Source organism: Onychomys torridus, chromosome 18 (genome assembly GCF_903995425.1).
Source record: "Onychomys torridus chromosome 18, mOncTor1.1, whole genome shotgun sequence".
NCBI classification, from domain to species: Eukaryota; Metazoa; Chordata; class Mammalia; order Rodentia; family Cricetidae; genus Onychomys; species Onychomys torridus.
The window spans coordinates 6742780-6762120 of NC_050460.1; the positions used below are offsets into that span (position 1 = coordinate 6742780).

At 54.1% G+C, this 19341-nt stretch overlaps 1 protein-coding gene across 1 annotated transcript in view; it reads right to left on the minus strand.

Moving 5' to 3' along the window:
• The window catches only part of C18H6orf132 (chromosome 18 C6orf132 homolog), a 31622-nt gene continuing 12281 nt past the window's right edge, over nucleotides 1-19341 (minus strand). Inside the window, exons 3-5 of the mRNA XM_036167049.1 lie at nucleotides 7139-7214; nucleotides 1700-4901; nucleotides 1-1453 (exon numbers count right to left, since the gene is read on the minus strand). Coding sequence (XP_036022942.1) covers nucleotides 1336-1453; nucleotides 1700-4901; nucleotides 7139-7214 — 3396 coding nt within the window. The 3' untranslated portion in view covers nucleotides 1-1335. The remainder of the gene's footprint in view (nucleotides 1454-1699; nucleotides 4902-7138; nucleotides 7215-19341) is intronic.

Sequence of the window (19341 nt, forward strand, 5' to 3'; positions counted from 1 at the left end):
CACTGTCCAGCTGAGCACTCCGAGTCCCATGATGCCAGGGAAGATCCAAGTCACCAATCCACAGCCGCAGAGCAGGGGCCAGTTCAAACTGGATGTTTATTTCCCATGCCAAGTGAGACCAAGCCCCTCTCTACCCACCCCAGAGCACTCCAGAGCTGGGAGGCCACACCCCACTCAAGCCTCGATGCTGCTGTTGAACTAGCAAACTCTTTCCTAAAACTCGGCTTAGGGGAACAGTTATAGGCCAGTGCTGTGTCAATGGGTGTGGCTTCATGAACACAGTGAATTTGTCACCCTGTCTGAGCCACCTGGCTGGTTCACCTATTGTTCCAACCACCTAATACTTCAATTAGTACCACAGATCACAGAGGCCCAACATCCTGCTCCCTCAGGGAGCTTCCTCATGTCTGTTCATATGAGATGGACCACCCCTCTGCCCTTCCTTTCTCTTCTGCCTTGACCTGGTCCCAGGAATCCAGTCAGTCTTCACCTGAACAATTATTGTTCCTGATATATTTGACATAACACACAAACCAGGACACACACCACACACACACACACACACACCACACACTCCACACACTCCAATTCACTAGTATAACCCTGGACTGCCCAGACAGAGGACAAATGGTCTCCCTTGCTCTGAACTGGCCTCAGCACACTACCCTTGATTTTCCAAGACCCATCTCCATGTTGGCAGCACACTTTCTGGACCTTGTGGCTCCTTGGGCCCACCCCCTCAATCAGGACTGAATCAGGGCCTGGATGGAAAAGCATGTCCCACCCCAAGCTCTGTCAAGGCCTTCTCATGGGTAAGAGCCAAGGCCAAGGAGAAGGAACCTAGCCTTGGCCCTGGCCAGTGCTCTGTGTTATGCAAACAGTCTTGATCTCATCTCCAAGTGCCTAAGATCAGCTAGCTATTACCTGTTGGGGGGGGGGGCAGGCAGGTGTTAAAGAGAGCCTCACATTGTGAGGTTCTGACAGGCAAACTGTCACCCCCATGGGTTTCAATTCAGCCTTGAGGCCCAGCCCTTCTTTTAGAACCTGCCTGTAAACTGGTTTCAATAGCCCTTGCTAAAGCGGACAGTACCAGATAGCAGAAACAGGGCAGGCCCAGAAAGCTCCTCCTTCCCCCTCCCACCCCCATCCGCCAAGCTGTCCCTTGGTCATGTTTCCATCTTCCACAGGCCTCTGCCACTCACACATCGGCCTGTCTGTCTGTCTGTCTTCCAGAGCAAAGGCTCTCGGTACTGTGAGCTGGGACCTATACACCTATACACAAAACAACTGCCCAAACCCAACCCCTAGAAGTCAGCCGAGTGCACCACACACAGCTCAGGAGGTGGTTTTCCGATGGGTTCCAGGGTAGGCGTAGGAGATGGGATGGCGCGTCCCTGGCCTCACGGTGAACGTATTGATGGGACTTCCGTAGTGGGTGGCGCCGTGGGGAGACCTGGAGGGAGTGGAAGAGCGGAGCGGTGAAGGTTCACATGCAACTGGTTGGTCCCCGCTCTACCCACCTCCCTTAGAACATAAAATTTTTAAATGTGATGTGATGGACTTCTGAACTCCAGCCAACAGCACCCTCTCCAGGGCCTTTCTCCGTTCTCTCTTAGTCGCAAGCTATGGCCGTGGGCTTGGCGTTAACTCTGCTCACGCATCCCATGTCGGAACCCCCAGAGATCCTTCCCCAGCTCACCTGCTGCCTTTGGCTGGGACGAAGCCATAGTCGCCGGCTTTGCTGCCACTGCCACTGCCACTGCCTCCGGGCGCCTTGTACTTGACCTCGGCTGCGCCTCGGGCGCCCTCCAGCGACAGCCTCCGTGCGTGCAGGCCTCCGGGGGCCGCGCGGCCCGCCGAGTTGACCCGCCGCATCTCGGGGCCTCCCGGCTGCGGTCCGAAGCAGTTAGGGGAGCTCAGGCTGCGGCCAGTGGCGCCGCGGGGCGTCCCGGGGTTGCGGTGGGGCTCCCCGACGTACAGGCGTTTCTTGATGAGCGAGCGTCCGCTGCCGGAGAAGCGATCCAGGCCCCCGAGCCCGGGGTACTGGGCGCCGCCGGGAAAGCGCGAGTAGCCGCGCGCCGGGCTGGCCCCGGGGCCCGCGTCCAAGGGCTGCCCCAGGTCCGAGAAGTTGTTCCTGGGTGGGGACCCGCGGCGGCCCTGATGCTGCAGCGCAGGGGCGGGGGGCTCAGGGTCATTGCTGAACTCTGGCGGCGGCGGAATGATATCAAAGCTGAACTCCTCCTCTTCTTCCTCTTCCCTCTTGTAGGAAGGAGAGGGCGGAGAAGAGAAGGATTTGGGGAGGGCGCGGCCCGGGGGCAAGCCTGCGGGAGCGGGTCTTTCCCGGGACTCGGCCTTGGTCCACCCATGCCTATGGGTTGGCTCTGGGCCCTGTGAGTCTCGCTCCTGCTGGGGCTTCCACTGACTGGGTCCAGCGGGCCGTGCTGAGGTCAGGTGGGAGCCCTCTGTCTCGCTGGGTGCCTTAGGGACCACGAGGAAGGAGTTGGGCCGGCTACCTCTGTAAAAGATGCTGTCAGAGCCGGCCTCTATTTGGTTGCTATGGTCACGGAGACTCCCTGGCAGAGAGGACCGTCCCAGTCCCATGGCAGGTCCTCCAGGCCTGGTCTTCTGTGCCCTCTGTCTAGCTGCGAGGAGCAGGGCCATTGGGGAGCCCCGCTCCACCACCTCCCCAGTCACCGGGTGTCTGAGGAGTTGGTCGGCAGGCTGGACTTGGGTAAGAGGTTTGGCGGGATGGCTTTCGGGCTCCTTTTCGTCCGCTTGTCCCCCGGAGCCTGTGGCTTCCCCCCTGGCCGGAGTGGGAATTACCACAGGAACCCCTCGGCTGTGGCTGTTCTGGCTGCGATGGGGTCTGTAGAGAAATGGTACCTCCTCTCCACCAGTGGACATCTTTGGTGGGAGGGCTGGAGGTGAGAGTGTTCCATTTGTGGACAGTTGGGTGGCCACTGCATTTTCTTGAGATTCTGGCTTTTCTCTCTGCCTCACTGGGACAAGGTCTTTCTTGGCAATCAGCTGAGATGCTGGGATGGACAGCTCAGGTGTGTCCTTGGGTGGTATGGCCTGCCCTGGTGCGTCCTTGGGTGCTGTGGCCTGCCCAACTGTGTCCTTGGATGATGTGGTCTGCTCAGGTGTAGGCTTCAGTGGCAAGGCCGGCCCAGGTGTGGTCTTAGGTAGTATGGCCTGCCTGGGTGCAGGCTTGAATGGTGTGGCTGGCCCAGGTGTGGCCTTGGGTGGGGCTGCTGGACTAGGTGTAATCTTGGACTGGAGTGGTGTGGCAGGTAGAGGAGTGGCCGACAGCTTGGTGACAGGCTTATGGAATCTGCCATTCTCAGAGCCGTTTTCAAAGATTCTCCCCCCTTCCAGCCGGGGTTTGGGTGGCAGAGATGCTATGCTGGGCTTGGCCTCTTTCTCCACTGAGGAGGCCAACCGAGCCTCTAGCTCATCCCGGATCTGCCTGACACTGGGGGCTGGAGTAGGCTGGGGGATGTAGTCCACAGGGGGTAGGGTCAGGCTGCTGGTGGCTTCTCTCTCTGGTAGGCTGCTGCTGGAGGGGCTCTTCTCAGGACCACATGGGTGTATCTTCTCGGGCAGGCTTGGAGTCGCTGCCTCCTCTGATAGGCTGGGACCCTTCTTGCTCCCCTTGTCCTTCAAGGCCACTGGAGGGACTGGCCTGTGGCTGAGTGACCGATCCTCTTTCCTGGACCCACAGAGATAAGCTGCCAACTCACTTCGAAGTTTTTCCATCTGCCTGGGGTCTCTCCAGTCAACTGGTTCTGACGAGTCTGTGTCCTCCAGAGTGGGGGGGTTGGGTTTGGGTTGGAGAGTAGGGGAGCTGGACTTGGGGGTCTTCATAAGTCCAGAAGATGGACCGACTGCCTGCTCAGTAGAAGGCGAAGGAGGAGCAGCTGGGGGCAGAGAGGGTGCTGGTGGAGGGAGTGGGGGAGCAGCTGGGGGCAGGGGAGGGGCTGGTGGAGGGAGTGGGGGAGCAGCTGGGGGCAGAGTGGGTGCTGGTGGAGGGAGTCGGGGAGCAGCTGGGGGCAGGGGAGGGGCTGGAGGTGGAACTCCAGCTTGTCCATTTGTCTGGGGTTCAGACTGCTTGAGCCTTGGGCTGCCTGATGTCTCAAGCCTGGGCTCTCTGGGGTTCTCTGGCTCTGGGGCCCTGTCTGGATAAACTTGAGATGCAGGGCGGATGTTGAAGCTGGGAGGCAGGGGGAGATGTGTCAAGGCCTTCTGGCTGGCTTCCTCCTCCTCTGGGGAAGCTCCTGGTGCTTCCTGAACCGGGATAGATGAGGTCCTGACTGGAGTTGGGGGAGGCACCTTGAATGACCTGGGGAAGGTGAGGTGGGATTCGGGGCTAGGCCCTAGGTGGCTCCCCTTTAGTTCAGCGGGGCTTTGGGGGGCACTGGTTCTGGGGTCTTCTGGCTGCCTGCCATTGAGTGCCACTTCTGATTTCCACTTGATAATACGCGTTCCAGTCGCACGAGGAGAGACTGGGGTTGGGGGTCCTGGGGCTGGCAAAGAAGGCGGAGGGAGGTTCAGGAAAGCTGACGGTGGGGCAGGGGGGATGAAGTCTGGAGGGGTAGGTGTCGATGGTGGGGAGAGGGTAGCTGAGGGAGATAAAGTGTCCAGTACTGGGGGTGGAGGTGGGGCTGTGCTGGGTGGGGGTGGGGGTTCCACCAGCAGGGGAGGGGGAGGGGGAGGGGGAGGGACAGACGGAGGTGGTGGTGGAGGGGACTCCCCTGGAGGCTGTGAAGTGTCCTGGGGTGGCCCTGGGGCTGGGCCTGGGGGAGGTGGGGGGATGGATGAGTCGAGGTCATAGTGTCCAGGCCTCAGGTCGCCCACAGAGCTGTAGAGCCGGAGGTTGCCGTTCACCAGAGAGCTGGTACCTGGAAGAAGGGGAGGCAGAGAGGTGGAGCTGAGCCAGTCTCCCGCCCTCTTCTAACAGGGCGCCCTTTTTCTGTTTCTCGCTTTCGTGTGTGTAGGGGTGGGGTTGCCATGGCATGGCTGTCTGAGGATAACTGTGGGAATACGTGCTCTCCTCCCACCACCGAACTCGGCTCAGATTGGGGGGCTCACCTTACCTGCCGAGCCATCTATCTAACCCAAAGCCAATCTCTGTGCCTGGCACAGGAGGAGGCCAAGAGAAAAAACACTAGTTCTCCCGAGCCTTCCGTCCCAAACCTGACCGAGGAAGCAGCAATGCCCCTATGTGCTGAGCTGTCCTGGAGCACTCGGTCCTCTTACTGTCCTCCCACTCCAGACCCTAGGGCAGCCTTTGTGGCTTACCCTAAATCGTGGAAGCCCATGGGAAGAGTTCTTTGAGGTTACTGTGGTTCCCAGTGACTCAGGGAAGCCAGGTGTGGGGGTTCATTCCTACAATCTCAACAGCTGAGAAACTGAGGCAGGAGAATTGCCATGAGTTCAAGGCCAGCCTGGGCTACAGAGTAAGACTGTCTCAAACAAACAAGAACAAAAAGAAAGATAAAGAGGGAAGCTGGGGAGATGACCCTGTGAGTAAGGCCTGCAGTGTGAACATGAGGACCCGGGGTCAGAGCCCCGGCACCCACAAAGCTGGTGTGGTGGCCTCCTGTCAGCAGTGCTGGGAAGCAGGACAGGCCAAGTCACTGGGCTCACTGGCCACCTGGTCCTGCCCAATTACTAAGATCCAGGTTCAGTTAGAGACCCTGCCTCAAAAAAGTAGGGTGGTAAGAGAAGAGAGAAAACACCTGATACCAACTTCTGGCCTCCTCACACACCTACACACACACACACACACACACACACACACACACACACACACACACCCCTACATGTACACATGCATACTGTGTATACACACTAACAGGTGCACATACATACTTTACACATTTAAAAAAAAGGAAGAGGGGACAAATCAGGGGTCACGGAGAGGTGGGGACGGGGGGAAAACGAGGAGGAAGCCGCCTGCACAAACAGATGGCTGAGTCATGCTTTTGGGAGACTGAGACTGTAGGGACCCATTTAGTCACGTCGCTTGTCGCTTAGAACCTCTGTGGCAGGGTCTGGACTGATGGATGGTGCAGAGGAAGGAAGGTACCCAGGGCAATGTGGCTACAGAGATGGACATGGGGATGCAGCATCTTCCTCTCCTGGGCCCCAGCCCTGAAGAGTCTACCTCCCTCCTGTCTTTCCTTCTCCCACCTCAGAGTGCTTAGCAGAGAGAGCGGCAAGCCTGGAGAAGGAAGGGTGCCCAGGAAGGCTTCTCTTAGCTGTGTGATCCTGGCGGGCCTGGAATGAAGCACCTGGGGTCCCGACAGCAGTGAACAAATAGATACCACTCACTAAAGCTTAGTCTTGTTTGTTTTGTCCTAGGGTTCGAGCCCAGGGCTTTGTTCATGCTAGGTGATGTTGACCTCTGGCCTCCACACACTCTGCCACTTGCTATATGCTCATCCCCTGAACTTTATTCAGTAAGGGGTCAACCTGACGGACCACCGACACCATACATTAGTAAATCATTACCGGGGTGAAGGCAGTAATAAAACCAGCAGGGGAAGGGTGATGAGGGGTGCCATTTCATTAGCAAGGCCCCACTGAGAAGGTGACCTTGGAGCAGAGGGATTGCAGACCCTGGGGTGAAAACCTGCCTAGGCTAATTAAGGAAATCCCATGTGGCCGCAGTGGGGGAGGGGCGGGGAAGCAGTGAGTGAGCCCAGAAGTCTTCCATAACCTTTGCTCTGCGTGACAAGGGATGTCCCTGGCCAGGTGTGAGCAGACACCTTAACACCATGGCTTCCATGCATCCCACACATTCAGTCCTCCAGAGTTGGCACTGCTGTTCCCAGGCAGGGCGAGTGTCCCAGGACAGAACTAATCAGGGTAGAGCTGAGCCAGATTTGTCTGACCCCAGAGGTCCCGCTGTGACCTGGTCCCGCCCCTTTCCCTACTTCCTCAAATGGGTCTCAGCCAACCAGGGCTCCCAGCATCTCCCAGCCCACTGTTCTCACCCACCTTGGCCGGTGGCTAAGAGGTGACTCTGACTTTGTCTCCCGCTGGGGAGATGGAGTAGGTGTTTGGTATTTTGGAGTTCAGGGCCTATGGAGGAAGGAAAGATGGAGAAGCCACAAGATCAGAGTCCTCTTACCTCCCACTTCTTTGTCTGCAAAGTCCTCTGGGACTGAGGGGGTGGGTACAGCCAGCCCGTGGTTCTCTTGGGCATTCTGAAAGAGACCAGAAAGAGGTCAGGGGACATGGAGAGATGGCTGCGTGGCCAGCCAGAGCTCTGATCCCAGCTGCGAGTCCGTTGTATTGCTGAAGAAATCACAGGGATGGCAGTAACTGTACAACCTCTTAATCGTATGAAAATATTAGAGCGAATTCATTTAGTTTAGATTCACTAATTGATTAATTATGTGTGCAGTGCCCACAGAGGCCAGAGGAGGCCAAACTAGAGTTACACACACGTGAGAACGACCTGTGGGTGCTGGGAATTGAACCTGGGTCCCCTGCAAGGGCAGCAGGTGCTCTTAACCAATAAATAATCTCTCCAGCCCTGTGAGTGAATTTTAAACAATGAATCTGGGCTGGAGATATATTTCAATTGGTAGTGTTTGCCTAGTATACACAGAGCCCTGAGTTCGAGCCCCGGGACTGCAAAATCCATGCCTGTCATTTCAGTACACTGGGTAGGAAGTTCAAGGACATCCTCAGCTATATAGTGAGTTTGACGCCAGCTTGAGGGACATGAGGCTAAAAAAACAACAACAAAGCAAAAACAAAGTGTCCTGTTGTCTGTCCTCAGCTAGAACTGTGCTTTGGGGCTGCCAGTCAAATCCTTCATCTCCCTATGCATGTTTGAGAACAACCACATAGCAACGGAAGTATTAGTTGTCTAGTCACAGATCAAATTTGCAATGTAGAGTCAGCAAGTACGAGGATCAACTATGTATGAATGAAAATCTCAAGTAAAAATGAACCAGGGAGCCACGCGTGGTGGCACACGCCTTTATTTCTAGATCAAGGCCATCCTGGTCTATATAGTAAGTTCCGGGATATAGTAAGACCCTGTCAAAACAAAATACAAGGGCTGGTGATGGCTGAGGGTAAAGGTGCTTGCTGACAAGGCTGATGACCTGAGCTGAGCTGGGTCTCTGGGACCCAGAAGGAAAGGAGAGAACCAATTCCTGGAAACTGACCCCAAACCTAAGGAAAGAACCCTGCAGTGACTACTTCGGGCCACCCCGTGGCCAAAAGCTAACATCCACATCCCGACCTCCTGTTTACTCCAGGATTTCATCAGGAATTTACAGGGAAAAGCAAGCGGTGAGCCTGGGCTTTGGAAAGAGTGCAGGTGTCTTCTGATCTCCAAACGGAACAAAGCACTTGTTTACACAGCTGTCAGCTCGGGAGCTGGTTTGCATCCTATCCCCGGCAAACACACATTTCCATAGATCAACAACGTGCACACACCTGAGGCTCTGAAGCACCACCACATGGTGCTCTTGGAGGCTCTCAGTGGCCTGGCCTCCGGTCCCCAAGCCTAATCCGTCCCCACTCGACTGTCACACCACCTCACATTCTGACAGTCCCCATCGGTCCGCCCATCTTCAGTCTGTGTTCCTGCGGGGGCTGGAATTGGGCTAGCTACCCCTCCCTCCCTTTCCTCTTTTCTTTCTGCCCCCTTTCTTTTTTGATAGCACAGACTGACCTTAAAGTCACTACGGGGCAAAGATGACCTTGAACTTCTGGTTTTCCTGCCTTCACCTTCCCAGTGCCCCATGGGATTCCAGACATCACCAGCACACCTGGCTCCTGTGGCACTGGGCATCGAACCCAGGGCTTTGTGCACGCTGGGCAAGCACTCTACCAGCTGAGCCACATGCCCAGAGCCCCCTTCATTTCTAAGAATAAGAACGCTCCTGTGAACACACCCTCAGTCACCACTCAATGAAAAGGTGTCCGTCCCCTGTATTTACTGGGTGAGGAAATGACACTCAGGAACATTTGAGAAATGAATGAAAGCATACAACTGGACTACCAAACCTAGGTCCGTGGAGCCCCCGCTGGGCATTCGGCTCTTCACAGCCGCCCTCTAAGGACTAGCTGCGCTGTGTGTTGGAAATGGGCAAGAGTTGTGAGCACTGGCTTTGGAGCTTGAGGCCGAGGCGTGATCAGCCCTGCTGCCTAGCCACAGGACTGTGTCTGCTATCCCTGCCCATGAAATGGTTCTAAATGGGTACCCATGCAGCCATCTAAGGAGGCCATGAACAGTCCGTGAAACAATGTCCAGAAAGCACTGGGCTCACGGCACACACAGGAAAGCCCAATGTAACAAAGGAGCCACCACTGCCTGTGCTGGGCCCTCCTGACCTGCTGTCTGAACCACCCAAGCAAGGCTTTGCCTGTGCTCCAGAGGCGTGCCACCCACTCCATAGTCTCCACTGCGTAAGGCACATGCCTTGTTTGCTTTCCCCATAGTTCTTACTTTTATGTGCGTGTGCCTGAGTGTGTGAGTGTGAGTGTGTGTGTGAGTGTGTGTGTGTGCCTGAGTGCCTGAGTGTGTGAGTGTGTGTGTGTGTGTGTGTGTGGTGTGAGTGTGTGTGTGTGTGTGTGTGTGTGTGTGGTGTGCAGGAGCCCTTGGAATTCAGAAGGTGTCAGACCCGGAACTGGAATTACAGGGGTTATGAACACATGGCAGCTAGAACTGAACTCCTGGAAGAGGAACAAATACTCTTGACCACTGAACCATCTCTCCAGCCCCTCTAGATTTGTTTGTTTGTTTGTTTTTGTTTTGTTTTGTTTTTCAAGACACGGTTTCCCTGTGTAGCTTTGCGCCTTTACTGGAACTCACTTGGTAGCCCAGGCTGGCCTTGAACTCACCAAGATCCGCCTGCCTCTGCCTCCCCAGGGCTGGGATTAACACGGCGGGGGGTGTGTGTGTGTGTGTGTGTGTGTGTGTGTGTGTGTGTGTGTGTCTTAATTTAGGTTTATTTATGTATGTGAGTCCTTCACCTTTCTGTGTGTCTGTGCACCATGTGCATCCTGGCGGCTGCAAAGGGCAGCAGAGGGCATTGGATCCTCTGGAAGTGGAGTTACAGACGGTTGTGAGCAGCCATGTGGGTGCTGGGAACTGAACCCAGATCCTCTGCAAGAGCAGCCAGTGCTCTTGACTGGTGAGAGCCATCTCTCCAGCCCCCAGCTCCTCCTTTTCTACATATCCCTGAGACCCATTTTCTTTCCATAAAATACAGATGCTAAGAAGCACACATAAATGAAGTCAAAACACTCAACACATAAACCAGAACAATGCGACTGCCTGAGGACATCATCTTCTGATGTTTTCCCCACGAATCCAGCTGCCTGGGATCCTGGGAGCACCTTCAGGAGAAGGCCCTCTGCCTTTCCATCCTTGCTCCTTTTATTTGTTTGTTTTTTTGAGACAGGGTTTCCCTTCGTAGCTCTCAATGTCCTGGAACTCTCCATGTAGACCAGGCTGGCCTCGAACTCCCAAAGATCTACCTGCTTCTGTCTCCTGAGTGCTCACATTAAAGTTGTGTGCCACCATGGCCAGCCTGCTTGCTTGTTTTGAGGTGCTGCGTGTGAACTCTAGATTTTCATGTACTAAAGAAGAAATTTTTGGTCCAACTATGTAGTTCAGGTGGCCAAACTCCTGCCCAAGTCTCTTGAGTGCAGAATTGCAGGTAGGCACCACAACATACAGCCATTTTGACCCTAAAACACTGCCAACACGTCAGACTCCCCAGACCCCAGGGTGGAAGCCCGCCATCTTCAGAATGATTTGCAATAGCAATTTCTCAGCTCTTAAGAGAGTCACAAGGACACAAAATACAGTTTTGTTTTCTTTTTTGTTTTTCCTAGACAGGGTTTATCTGTGTAGCCTGGAACTTGCTCTGTGGACCAGGCTGGCCTTGAACTCAGAAATCCCTCTGCTTCCTGTGTGCTGGGATTAAAGGCGTGCTCCACCAGCCACTGCCCAGTCAAAATACAAGAGAGAGAGAGAGAGAGAGAGAGAGAGAGAGAGAGAGAGAGAGAGAGAGAGAGAGAGATATTAAACGAGAAGGGGCGAGTCAAGTAGTCTGGCATACCTGCTGGAGTTCCAGCCTGGTGAGAGACTCTGAAACAAAAGATGGAAGACTTGGAAGACTCCGATGCTTAGCTTACCTGTCTACTGGACACGACCCAGACCACCTGGTTAGAGCAGGCTGGCCTGTGGGCTATCTGTGTGAATTGTATTGAATGCTTTAATTGATGTAGGAAGACCCAGCTTGAAGGTGGGCAGCAGCATTCCCTGGTGGAGCCCGGGACTGAAGAAGAGCGAGAAGCTACATGAGCACTAGGTGTGCCTGCATCCTCTCTGCTTTTGGCCGTGGATGTGCCGTGAGCATCCGTCTCAAGCCCCCGCCGCTGTGATCTCTCCAGGGTGGACTGTAACCGGGAACTGTTACAACCCATAAAACCCTTTCTCACTGAAGCTGCTTTCTGTCAGTACACTTTGTCAGGGCAGCAGAAGTGAGACCAAGATACCTCAGGGCCGACGCCTAAGGTTGTCCTCTGACCTCCGTGTGTGTAATTGCATGCCTACATGCATCCCCCACATACAAAAGCACAGGAACATTTAAAAATGTTTAATCCCACATTAAAAGGCTTAGCCCGACATTGTGCTGCACATTTGTAATTCTAGCACTTGGGAAGTAGAGGCAGGAGGATCACGTTTAACAGTAACCTGGGCTATATGAGACCCTGTCTCAGAAAAATAAAAGCAAAGTTATATCCTTCCTCTGGACCAACAAGATGGCTTAGACAATAATGTGCTTGCTGCCCAATAATGCAATAATGAATTCAGTTCCTAATACCCCATAAAGATGGAAGGAGAGAAGTCCACAAAGTTGTCCTCTGACATGTGAATATGCAGTTATACATCATGTGTGTGTGTGTGTGTGTGTGTGTGTGTGTGTGTGTGTGTGTGTGGTGTGTGTGTGTGGTGTGGTGTGTGTGTGTGTGGTGTATGTGTGTGTGGTATATGTGTGTGTGTGTGTGGTGTGTGTGTGTGTGGTGTATGTGTGTGTGGTGTGTGGTGTATGTGTGTGTGTGTGGTGTGTGTGTGTGTGGTGTGTGTGTGTGGTGGTGTGTGTGTGTGGTGTGTGTATGTGTGGTGTGTGTGTGTATGTGTGTGTGATGTATGTGTGTGTGGTGTGGTGTGTGGTGTGTGTGTGTGTGTGTGTGGTGTGTGTGTGTGTGGTGTATGTGTGTGTGTGTGGTGTGTGGTGTGTGTGTGTGGTGTATGTGTGTGGTGTGTGTGTGTGTGGTGTGTGTGTGGTGTATGTGTGTGTGGCGTGTGTGTGTGTGTGTGTGTGTGTGTGTGTGTGTGTGGTGTATGTGTGTGGGTGTGTGTGTGTGTGTGTGTGGTGTATGTGTGTGGTGTGTGTGTGTGTGTGTGTGGTGTATGTGTGTGTGGCGTGTGTATGTGTGTGTTACCCTGCTCACCTCAGCACCACCCTATCCTTGGCCTCTCGCTCTGATAACCAAGACGCTGTGTGGGGATCAGCCTGTGCCTCTGTGCACTGTGAGTAAGGGTGGCTGTCCACCTCTCTGTGGAGAGAACTGGCCTATGGGCAGCAAAGAGCGTTCAGAGGAGCACCTGAGCCTTCAGGGACACACCCTCTCCTGCTGTGGCAGTGCCTGGGGCAGAGTCCAGCCTAGCTCTGCCAGTCAAGAACGTCATGAAACTGGGCCTCAGCACTTCCTTGTCTCCCCAACCAGACAACACCCAGAAGTACAGCCATGGGCCGCCTTGCTCCCTTCACAGAGGTCCATGGCGGTGCCTGAGCTCAGGGAGGTCACAGCCAGTGAACCTACTGTGTTGGCAGGGCTGGCAGGGGCCTGTGGACAGAAGCACCACTCTAAGGAGATTCACACTGTTTTCTTCCTTCTCTAGTTCTCCACTTTAGGCTGGTCTTTAAGTCCTTATGTAGCCAAGGTAAGCCTGGAACTCCTGATCCTCCTGCTTCTGTTCCCATATGCCAGATTATATAATTAAGTCACTGTGTCCAGCTACCTTCCTTCCCTCTTCTTTTTTTCCCCCCAAGACAGGGTCTTACTATGTAACTCTGGCTGTCCTGGAACTCCCTCTCTAGACCAGGCTGGCCTTGAACTCACAGAGAACCACCCGCCTCTGCCTCTCAAATGCCAAGATTAAAGGCATGCGCCACTACACTTGGCCCTTCCTCTCTTAAATGTCATCTATGTATTAATCATGTTTGTGTGTATATATGTATGTGGGGAGGACACACATACCTTGGTGAGCTTGTGGAGGTCAGAGGACAACCTGTGGGATCACTTTGTTTCCACCATGGGGGGCTCAGGGATCAAGTTTAGGGCATCAGGTTTGGTGGCAAGTGCCTTTTCACTGAGCCATCTTACAGTCTTTCCCGTCTCTTTCTTAACAAGTGATTTATTTCATTCATAATTAAAAACAAACAAACAAACAAAAAACACCCAACACTGTTCTGATTCTTAAAAGTTATTGCGGTTGTAGGGTGTTCGGCTCAGACCCAGTCCACTCAGCTAGCCGGGAGGGTGAGGCCAGAAGAGCAGGCTAAGCTCCCGGCCAGCCTGGGCTACAGAGGAGTACTGAGTATTAAAGGACTAAACTGAAGGAAACTAAAGGACACTCGGTGTCCTTCAGCTTGGTGGTGCATGCCTGTAATGTCCACACTTGGACAGCAGAGGCAGGGGGAGTGCTTCATGGTTGAAGCTAGCCTGGGCTACATATGGAGACCCTGTCACAAAATAAAACATACGAAAACAAAATATGAGCTGGGTGTAGTATCAAACTCCTATAATCCCAGCGCTTGGGAAATAGAGGCTGGAGGGGCATTGAGTTCGAGGCCAGCCTGGGCTACATGAATTCTGTTCTAAACAACAACCAAATAAAGTGTCACAAAGGCAGAGTCAGCTCCAGGAGTGCCTCCTCGCCTGTACTCTGTAAAGTGAAGTGACCCCACTGGCCCTGCTTGGGTTTGTTGGACTAGAGGCTGAGGCATGCCCATAGGCAAAAAAAAAAAAAAAAAAAAAAAACCAGGCCAGAGGAAGAAGGTTCCTGTGTCTAAGGCCCTCTCTCCGTGTCTAACCAAAATTCAGCGGGAGGCTAGAAAGACAACTCAGCAGTCAGGACACAGACTGTCCTTCCTGAGAACCTGGTTTGATTCCCAGCACCCACACAGGAGGGGCCTCATAACTGTTACTACAGTTCCAGGAGATCCAATACCTTCTCTGGCCTCTGTGGGCAACAGACACACACACACACACACACACACACACACACACACACACACAGGCAAAACACTCACACCACAAAAATAAGTAAACCTCAGAAAAATTAATTAAGCAGCAACAACAGAACCCCTCTGTGAGTTAGTAAGAGCCTAGAAATCCAGATGCTCTGCAGAGGGCACAGCCCTGTGCCTCCTCTGTAGGCATGCGTTGAGGAAATGGGTGTTTCCCTACGGTCACGGACAAGTGCCCAGGGATCCTCTCCTGCCCTTTTGCTATAATTTTAGGGTGGAAGAGCAGAGGAAGCCTCCCCAACCCCCACCTTAGAGTCTGCTGCTCACCCCGACTGCCAGCGAGAGCTCAGGAGCAGGACTCAACACTCTGATGGCTCCATCCCATCCCGCTGACTCTCTCTTGCCCTGCAACGTACATCCTCATGCCAGGGATTCCTAAGGGTCCAGCCAAGGGTACAACCCTAGAGGCTGGGCCAGCAGGAAATGCATGGCTGACCTTGGTGTCAGTGAGCTCTGATAGTTCTTCGCTGCAGCCGGAAAACCTTCCTCACCCGCCTCCTCCTGAGGCCGGTCAGCGCCCTGGAGATGGAGGCTAGCTAGAACTGTGAGAGGGATGGGGAGGGAGAAGACCCTGCTCCTAAATGAGACCCAGGCATGCTTGGGTCCTCTCCCAAGCCCACCCAGAGTGGGAGTCACAAGGAAAATTTTCCAGGCAACCAGGGGGCTCAGCTGAGTGAAGGCCAGCTAGCTATCACTGCCTTGTGGGGGGCCGTGTAGGGGTGTTGGCCAAGTACAGTGCTGGGGGCTCAAGACAGGGCGTGGTACAGACCTGAGGACAGCTGTGTGGTCTCCCTGGCATCTAGTGTCTCTGAAATCAGACTCCAGTGGGCGATTTTAGAAATGAGCTTAGTTGGCCTGGGGACACCTTACTTGGCAGTGTGCTTACCTAGCTGTGTGGGTTCCGCTGGGCTGTGGCTGGGCTGTTAGAATGCTCAGCATGCTTAGTTAGCACATAAAAAGCTCTGGGTTTGATTCCCAGCACTGCATAAATCAGACACAGTAGTGCATGCCTGCAATTCCAGCATTCCAGAGCAGAGACAGGAGGACCAAGAGCTCAAGGTTGCTCTGGCAAGATAACTCAGTAGCAAAGATCCTTGCCACACAGCCTGATGACCCGAGTTCAATCCCCAGGACCCACATGACGGAACTGAGAACTAACTTCCACACGTTCTTTGGCTTCCCCCCACACACTAAAGCATGAGTACACTAAATAAAGAAATAAATGTAATTTTAAAAATGCAAATTAATGCCTAACATTTTTAATTTCACCACTAGGAAGCAGAGGCAGGAGGATCTCTGAGTTTGAAGCCTGTCTGGTCTACACAGAGAGTTCCAGGCTAGCCAGGGAAACATAGTTAAGAGTCTGTTTCAATAAACAAAGAAGTTTAAATTCATTAATTATTAAAAGTTCAGAGTAATCATTGGCACTGTAACGAAGTCAAGGCTAGCCTGGGATGTGTGAGTCTAAAACTGATCTCGGTGCTCCTCACGCCCCTTGCTCCTTGCCTCTTGGTGTCAGAACTACTGGGCCTGTGTCCCAGGTCTCAGCTCTGACCCTCCCCTCAGGGCAAGGAGTAAGCAGGGCCAAAGGGACAAGTCCTTGACGTCCACACTCTTGTCTTCCAGACCTGATTCCAGAGCTGTCTGCTTAAATTCCTTGCGTCCACTTTTAACTTCTCCTCTTCCTGGTCAACCCTCCTGAGGCATCCACAGTGGTGAATGCTCAGGAGCCCGGGGGCTAGCCAAGAGGCAGCTGTTTATAGGTAAGGGTGAGGGTGGAGATGGCTCTGGGGGGGGGGTTGAGTTGGGGTTCTTGTGAGTAACAGGGTCAGATGGGTGAGGGAGGAGCACATACTCCAACTCTATTCTCACTGCAGGCCTCTGACACCTCTTACCCCATAATCTCTCCTACAACATCACCTACAGAGTCAGTCAAACCCACACTGCCTCGTCTGGGCCTTGAGTTTAGGGATGAGCTCCCAAAATGGCTGGGCAGGCTCCACAGCAGGCCTTCAGCTGATTCTTTGAGCTCCCAGGTGACCAAGGACTAGAGGGAGGGGGCCTGGAGAAGACAGGTCTCTCCTGCAGCTCAGGGATGCCTCCTCTTGGCAAGGCCAGGTCTGTATGACTCAGAGGGTAGGGCAACCCAGGGAGCTCTCACCGCCCTGGGCACCCCCAGACCTGTCCAGCCAGTTTGCCCATATTCACCACATGGGCATTTAATTTCTAATTTCTCATAAGCATCAGCCTGGGGATGACCGAATCAGATGGGGTGAGGAGAAGAGGTCACCCCAGAGAAGAGTACAATCTTTCGATCAGCGGCTGCTCAGGTTAGCTCTTGGAAGCATAGGGCAGGCTCTGCCTTGAGCTGGGGCTCCATTTCCCCAAGAACATAGGGAAGAGATTGGTCTCCCAGAGGCCTGTGGCAAAGACCCAGCTCTATTTGTTTTGAGACTGGGTCTCTCTGTGGATCCCCGGCTATCCTAGAACTCACATAGACCCTCCCTCTTCAGCCTGAAGTGCTGGGATTAAAGGCGTGGGCCACCAAGCCTGGCCTCCACCAAGCCTGGCCTCTGTGGGTTGCTCTTGTCTAGGGCAGGCCTTCCCTCCCTTGGGTCTAGCATTCTTTTTCACTATTGTTATCATCATTATTATCACATTTATCTATTTTGTGTGCAAATGCCATGTCCACAAATGAGTCAGAGGTCAGAGGATGCCTCTCAAAAGTCAGCTGCCTCCTTCCACCATGTGGGTTTCAGGGATCGACTCAGGCCAGCTGTCAGGCTTGGTGGCAAGAGCCTCTATCCACCGAGTTCTCTCACAGGCCCAGACCCCCACGTTCTTATTCCCCGCCCCACACCGGGGAGCGAACCCAGCGTACTATACATGCTAGACAAGTGCTGTTACTGAGCTACACCCCAGCTCTTAGTTACCTGTATTTGGAGACAAGGTCCTGCTACCTGCAGCCCAGACTCTCTAACCTTCAATCCTGCTACCTCTGGCCCCCAGTAACTGGGAATCCCAGCATGTACCACCATGCCGGCAGTATATTCTCCTCTTGATGACAGCTGAGGTCCACCCACTTCTGCCATCTAGTGGCTCTAAACTTCAGAAGCCCCCAGAATGGTGAGGTGGGTGGCCCTGGTGGCTAGAAAGCTAATCTCCCCCGGGAAGACTGATCCCCAGGAAGCAACCTGAGCTTGTGTAAGAGTTTCATGTGCCATTATAGAGTAAGTCATTTAGCACAGAAAGTCACAGCCAGGGACCCCTAGGACCATTCACAGTAACCCCACCCAAGGGCGAGGAGTCAGAGGGCTGGAGAGAATAAGGACCTGGCCCTCTGCCACTCCACAGCTCAGGGCAGGGCTGGCACTGGGGACACGTACCTGATGACCAATCCCAGAGCCTGGTCTGGCCACCTAGTAACCCAAGGGTCTGTTTCACGTTTCACGATTGGCCTTTGGTTATGGACACTTGAGAAAATATTTCTTTGAGGGAGGACATTGGAGGGTAACTTCTTTTTGAACACATCCCCTGGCTGGCTCTTGAAAGGTCCTGAAGATGAGGGGACATCCAGAGGGCGGCCCAGGCCGAGCTCCAAGACCCTTGGTGAGCCCGTCATCTGTATTCTCAGGTGATGCCGCTTGGTGACTCCCTTCTTGGCCTCCTGACCTGAGTGGTGCCTTCTGCAGGGTAGGGAAGGGCCGAGGCCCTCAGAGGTTTACTACAAAGTCAGGCAGAAGGGGCAAGGCTCAGGTACTGGCCCAGGGCCCCTCCCACACCGACACGGGCTGGGGGCTGGTGTGTCTGTCCACGTGCGTGAGCCCACACACATCTGAGGCACTGGAAGAAAGCCCAGAGCTATGGAAGGGGTCTGAGATCAGATAGGAGAAAATGAGCTGCTCAACGGCCCTTCTCCCAGAGCAGGTGGTGAGCGACGCTCAAAGCTCCTCCAGACCCGTAACCTGAAGCAGGCTCGAGAGCCGCAATTAGGCCAAGGGGTCTGTACTTAGAGCACACCAGAGGCAGGCTTCAGTGGGGCCTGAGAGTCCTCAGCTAAGATTCACCTTAGGCCCTTTGAAGTCATTTCATTAAAGCCTCAAAGGGTCCAAGAACCAGGGGGCCGCAGGACAAGGATCCAGGGGGCCAAGCCAGGGAGATGCTAGCGGGTTTGTGTCAAGGGTCCTGGAAGTGTCTAAAAGCGGCCTGGTGGGGCATGGAGGGAAGGCTGGGGGAGTCTGAGGGGCATTTGGCTGTAGGGGCTGAGTCTTGGCTCTTGGACCATAAACAAGCCATTTCCTGTCTCAGGGCTGCAGTCCCTGGAGCTGTAAGCTGGGAGGTTGTGGCCAGTGCTTTGGAGGGGGTAGCTCTGTTCACATGTGTGATCTCTGGAATGGTGAACACAGAGCGGGTGGGGCACAAGCAGCTCCACCCGCCATTCCTCACTTAACCTGCACGAAGGAATGTGGTAAATGTCCCCTTCTGGGTTCAGTTCCTGGTCTGTGAAGGACACGCCCATGGACCTAATTGGGCTTTACTTGTTGGCTTGCCGTGTGGCTTCTCTCCCTTTCTCCATAGTGGGGCCATTCTGGTTTGTCCCCAGGAGCCCCAGTACGCCAGGCCTGAGCAGCCCTCCAAGCCTGAACCTGCCCTGAGTCTTCCACCAGCCTCCCTAGTGTCGCCCTTATTGCGGTGCTGGGGTGGGGTGGGGTGGGAATAACAGCTCGGAAGGCCCAGAGTGGGTAGATGGAGAAGATGGAGGAGACTGGAGGGGGCTTCACTGACCCTGCAGCCAGGGGTCTTGAAGTGACCGGGGAGGGGCCAGGACAACAGGAGCCAGTCATGATTTAATGACCAGTTCAGGGGCAGGCACGTCAGCAATCTCCCACACCACCATCCCCAGTATGTGCTATGGGTCAGTGAGGGGACAGAATGGAACTCACTTCTAGAAACAGGATGGCAGCATCATTTCATCACCATG